The sequence below is a fragment of the Olea europaea genome, unplaced genomic scaffold (genome assembly GCF_002742605.1).
Source record: "Olea europaea var. sylvestris unplaced genomic scaffold, O_europaea_v1 scaffold2757, whole genome shotgun sequence".
Taxonomy (NCBI): domain Eukaryota; kingdom Viridiplantae; phylum Streptophyta; class Magnoliopsida; order Lamiales; family Oleaceae; genus Olea; species Olea europaea.
In genome coordinates, this window is record NW_019246016.1 from 67724 (window position 1) to 73905 (window position 6182).

The 6182-nt window shown below is 37.2% G+C and overlaps 1 protein-coding gene across 1 annotated transcript; it reads left to right on the plus strand.

Moving 5' to 3' along the window:
- The first annotated feature begins 784 nt into the window (after positions 1-784).
- On the plus strand, positions 785-3300 carry LOC111383781 (abscisic acid 8'-hydroxylase 3-like). Its single transcript, XM_023007933.1, has 9 exons — positions 785-1137; positions 1222-1540; positions 1634-1786; positions 1887-2153; positions 2235-2321; positions 2411-2489; positions 2572-2678; positions 2762-2880; positions 2978-3300. The coding sequence occupies exons 1-9, from the start codon at positions 941-943 to the stop codon at positions 3066-3068; spliced, it is 1419 nt and encodes a 472-aa protein (XP_022863701.1). The 5' UTR covers positions 785-940; the 3' UTR covers positions 3069-3300.
- Positions 3301-6182: the final 2882 nt, after the last annotated feature.

Sequence of the window (6182 nt, forward strand, 5' to 3'; positions counted from 1 at the left end):
AAGTGAAAGTATATGATATTTAGCCGAATGTCATGCATCTGAATCTTTCTAAACTTTATAATATATCATAATTAATAACTTCCACATTGCTACCTATTTTATGTTTGTTATTTCGAAGTAAGAATTTTATATCTTTTGTATGATGACTGCCAATTTTCAACCTGTCACTGAATTAGGTAGAGTGTTGATTTTTCTTTTCAGTTAAAGTTCTAAGTTAATTTATTTAGTTCTCATATGTTACTTACATGTTAATAATTTTATGTAACATGTGTCTATTTGTGTAACATTTTGCGATTACTATACAAGATATTATAATAATTTAAATAGGCGGGATAATGTACATATGTTATGCACTTCTCTTTTCTCCAATCCCGTCTGGTTACATTTAGTCCTACCATATCCAAGGGTTCTTTTAACTTTTCTTTCACTTAGGAGATGTTCCCGTTATTTTGAACATACTCTTGTATCGTTTACAAAAACAAGAAGACCTATAAGAATTATCACTTGCTCCAATGCAAAACTAGCTCACCATATACAAGAATATACATAGCTACAAGAAAGAAACAAATCAGATTGAGGATTAACTTGGTACTTTGGTCGGCAAACAAAAGATCACTGTCACAAAGCAAAAAGATATCTGATCTTCCACAGGTCCAACAAGAAAAACAAAGCATTCACAACACATAGAACAAGGAGGCAAGCTTCCATAAATATAGAACAAAAAAAGAATTTATGAACCTCGTAATCTTCAACAAGAAAGTTTGTCTGTCTCTATTCGCCATAGAATATGCTGGTCGGTAGGTCGACATAAAAGTTAAGAAATGCTGTTATATTTATGTGATATAAGTATTAGTGAATGTAATTATAAGACACAATCCCTACACGGCTACACTTGCTCAAATCAACTTCTTCGGTTTGAGAATTACGGGCCGAGTTAGTTATGTCGATAATGCTCGTAGCACTTGTATTGCTTTTCGTGTTTTCAGCTTTATTGCTCCGAATATGGGGTTCTCCGAAGGCAATGGAAAGAATTCCGGGCAGTTTAGGTTGGCCTATTGTGGGAGAAAGTTTCTCATTCATCTCCGAGTTCTCAAGTCCTGCAGGCATATTTAGTTTCATGTACAAGAGACAACAAAAGTAAAAATCAAAAAACCAAATTATTAGCTAATTATAAGTTAAAAAGTAATTTACCTTGATCTCAATGTTTGTCATCTGTTTTAGGTATGGAAAGGTGTTTAAGAGCTATGTATTGGGAAGATATACAATCTTCATGACAGGGAGAGAAGCTAGCAAGATATTGTTAACAGGTAAAGACGGGCTAGTGAGCTTGAATCTCTTTTACACAGGAAAGCAGGTCCTTGGGCCAACAAGCTTGCTTCAACAGACGGGAGAAGCGCACAAGAGACTTCGCCGACTGATTGCAGACCCCCTTTCGGTTGATGGCCTAAAAAAGTATTTCCCGTTTATCAACAATTTGGCAGTAGAGATGTTGGATCAATGGAGTGGAAGAAAAGTATTAGTTCTTGAAGAGGCTTCCACAGTTGAGTTTCGAAACCTGTTATAAAAAAAATGTATATTAGATAAGAATAAGTATTCTTTACAGCTATTTCTCAACATATAAAAACTTTTGCAGTTCACACTAAAGGTGATAGGCAACATGATAATGAGTTTAGAGCCAGCTGGTGAGGAGCAGGAGAAGTTCCGAGCTAATTTCAAAATTATTTCTTCCTGTTTTGCCTCATTGCCATTTAAAATCCCGGGAACTGCCTTCTATCGTGGTATCAAGGTATCATTTTATTTTTGACGCATGTAATTAAACAGAACAGGGCATAATCTTAGGGAGATGGATTCAGAAAATGTACTGATATTTTCTTTCATCCTGATAGGCTCGTGATCGAATGTATGCCATGTTTGACTCGACTATTGCCCATCGAAGAAAGGGTGAAACCTTCAAACAAGATTTCCTTGAATCTCTTCTAAAGAAGCATAGTAAAGAAGTCTCAGAAGGAGAAGATGATGATAAACTCACAGATGCACAACTGAAGGACAATATATTGTCCCTACTGGTTGCTGGTCATGATACCACTACAGCTGCTTTGACGTGGCTTATTAAATTTCTTGAAGAAAACCCTGTTGCATTAGAACATCTAAGAGTAAAAATTCTTCACACTTCTAGAATTTCATCCATTATTTTTCATAAATGCTACAGATGAAATCATATATGGGTTTTGCAGGAAGAACATCTTACTATTCAACGTAACAGAGAGAACGGATCAAGTCTTACCTGGTCAGAAGTTAACAATATGCCGTACACCAACAAAGTTAGTAGCATCCCAATCACTCATTATTTTATAGTTTTACGGAGTTTTTCAAGTTTATCAACTGAATTATCTGGTCCTTAAACTAATAGGTGATTAATGAAACTCTTCGAAGAGCCACAATCCTACCTTGGTTTTCAAGAAAAGCAGCGCAGGACTTCGATATTGATGGTAAAGTTCTTGCCAACTGGACATCCTAGACAAATATTCAAAGATGTTTTGATATTAAACTAAATTCTTATGAACTTTTTAGGGTATAAAATTCAAAAAGATTGGTCTGTGAACTTGGATGTTGTGTCTATCCATCACGACCCCGAGTTTTTTCCTAATCCACATAAGTTTGATCCATCCAGATTTTCTGTAAGCTTCTCCATGGACATGAGTAAGGGTAATTCTTTCATCCTTCTCTTTGCTTAATAAGAAATGGTTCTTCGATATTTCAGGATCCTATTAAACCTTATAGCTTCCTCGGGTTTGGTAGTGGACCCCGTATGTGTCCTGGAATCAACTTGGCCAAGCTGGAAATTTCTGTTTTCATCCATCACTTGATGTGCAGATACAAGTAAGACTAGAATAAGAGCTTGTTTCATACACTTCACAACTATCAAATATTCGAATTTCTTTTACGCTAGATCACTCCTTGTGTTTCTTCATTGCAGGTGGAAGCCATTAGAGAAAGATGATTCTGTCCAGCCAACATTAGTCAGGATGCCCAAGAACAAGTACCCTATCATAGTCGAACGTGTTTAGAGCAATCCTGCCTACAAGGACGAAAGCAATGTACACGAGGAAAAAGCATATGAAGAAGCAATTCATAATCCTGTGATTTATTTGATCCATTACATGATAATAATGTACAACTCCTGAATAAAGAACCGTTTTCGCGTGAAATTTCCATGAGTACCAAAGCTCATTTTTGTTTAGAATCTTTGAGTACAATCAGGCAAATAATCCTCTTAGGCAGGATTATTCAGTAATTACTTTTTATTTTACTTTTCTGTTTTAACTTGATTTTCTTTACTAAACCACTTGGAACAATACCATCAGCAAAATAAAATGCACAAAGGAGCAGTAAAATCTAAAAGTGTGATTTGAATTTTCAATTTGTTTTCTATAACAAATCAAAGGGATGATCTTCTCTAAGAAAACTTAGAAAAGTTTTGCTACAGACCAACAATGAGGGTCTCAAAGAACCTCAAGCTAATAGACAAACTACTTGTGAAGAGCACAAGAACAGTTATTTATACCGACATCTTCTGCAAGGCAAGGAGGCTGAACTTTCTCATCTCTATACCAGATTGATCGTCCTTGAACTAATTCACTCAAAAAGTAATCCAGCTTCTCAATGGTGACATCCGGCTTCACAACAATATGTGCCATATTTCCCTCACAATCGAGCTGCCAACAGCGTTCAAACTCCTCATCATGAGGTCACTCAAACACAACTGTACTGCTCAGTTCATTGAGCATTGCACTAATTCGTGCTTCCCTATGACGACCTTTCAAATAATAAGCATTCCTACGGCACTTTTGGACTTCCTTCTGGAATCCCTTGTACCCTTTCCTGTTCAAGGTCTATCACAAAAAGATTGGAGTATATCTGCACACCACATGGCATTGGACATCCCACAAACTTATGGCCAGAAACATTCAAACTACCGATGGGCTTCTGGAAACTAACCTTCGTGCCTGCATAGAAAAACGACTGCTGAGGAAAAGAAGATAGTGATAAAGCAGAATTCTCAGTAATTTTAGTAAAACCATATAATCAGTGGACTAAAAGATGATTTTTAGGGGTAGAAGAAGTAGAAAGGTAAAGGTTATAGCAAACAGATAACAATAAATTGCACTTCCATACTCTTATTAGCAGGACAAGAAGTCAGTCTATAACCTTTCTTTCCAGTCCTTACCAGCCGTAGACAGTAGAATAGTCACGCTTTACCTCTTGCCAGTTCCAAAAAACTAGAAATAACCCCAAATGAAGTGTCTAGGATCAATAGAACAGAAAGATTTACTTCTTACATTGTTTAACAGTCAGCCCCCAAAACCACATGCCTCTGCTGGATCATCTCCTTGATCATTTAAATAATCATGACAACCACATTTCCAATCTACGGTGCATCACTTTAGAATTGCTTCTGTTGGGTTTTTTGATACCCAATAATCCCGGACGATGATATTAAACCAATGTTGGATAAGTGAGTTACACATGATAAGGAGTAGGATGAAGTTTAAGCAAATGAATTTGAGTAAAACTCAAAATAGTGGTGATTCGAGTAGTGACTCGAGTGATGAAAGTGGTAAGATGAAGGGCAAGGGACGGGAAATTAATTATCGACACCCAAGATTGAGGACCCAACCCTAAAACTATTTGGACCATTGGAAGCAACCTAATTAATTAGTGTTGCTTATGACCTGACTTCTACACTCATTGGATGACTTATATTGTTGGCCCACTTACCGGTATTTTGTATTGGGCTTGGCCTCACAACTTTGACCTAACCTAAACTATATAAGCTAGCCCCCTTTGGTCTTCTACAACTCACGAGTGTTTGCCTTTGTCTTTGGAAAAACAACTCTTTGCCTTTTACCTTGCTCTTGCTTGGCCGGTTTTCTTCTTCCTCTTCTCCAGCCTTTGTGGCTGAAAACACCATCCATTTTGTGTCCTTAATGGGTATAAAGTAAAGCAACCGGAGTGTGGAAAGAAGTTGGAGGTTTGAGCCGCGATTTGCTTGGGTGTTGAAGGTTGAGATTGGTATACTGAGCCCGGAAAATCCATCAATTGGAGGTCGATTCTTCAACAACTTCTATTTATGTACAGTTCATCCTCACATCTTTTCTCTATGTCCCTTTGATCCATTAAGGCACTTTCATAAACACCTCATGTATACGTACATGCATAAAAATCAAATATTAAACTTGTAATTTCAACCGTGCAAGGTATACAGTAGGAAAGACAAAAATGATTTGAATTCAAGCAAATTGCTTAACCTTTTGACAAATGGCATCATGAGAACAAAAAGAGCGCCATCACAGTGAATTTAGAAATTATAATGTGAGAATCCACATTCTTCAAGGGTCTGTATGACAGATCGAGATCATCAACAGCCCCTTTTAACTGTAGTTCCTGCAATTTGCAAAAAATTGACGAAATTTAGAATATGATACTTGTCTCAACATACTTGCAGGCTAGCAGGCACACAATCACACTCATGAGAGAGAGAGAGAGAGAGAGAGAGAGAGAGAGAGAGATACCTATGTTGACATTGATGATTGCTGGTTTATCTTTGTTGGTAAGCATCTAGTTTTAAAATCCATGCAATCTATCTCTCCTGTGACCAAAGTGGCAACTTTTACACATTCCATTCTGTACATTCTTGCTGATTTGAAGACAGAGTAATGTGATTCTTTCGGTGCATACAAAATTCCATCAGGAAGCACTTCTCTCCTGTATAATTAAGTTATGAACTGTGATCATTGTTAAAACAACCTCCTATTTGATCAAAGAAGCCTCTGTTACTGAAATTATAGCCTCGTCCTCGTAGATACAAAGTCAAATAATACGTACCCAACAAGGATGCCGTGAAGATTACCCTCAGAAGCACAATTTGTGATACATCCCCAGTAGTCATCCTTTTCAATTTCCCATAGACGGGCAAACCAATCTCAAAACCCCCACTTCAAACTGTCCCGAAGGAGCCAAACCTCTTGCTTCTGAGGCCCGACCCTGGTCCAAAGCCACCTAAGCTATAACCTAGGGACTCAAAATTTGAGGGACCTAAAAAAAAAAAAAATTAAAAGCCCAAAAATCCAGCAGAAAATTTCCTTTGTTTAGAGTCTCCTGTACACAATTCATGCTCCTTT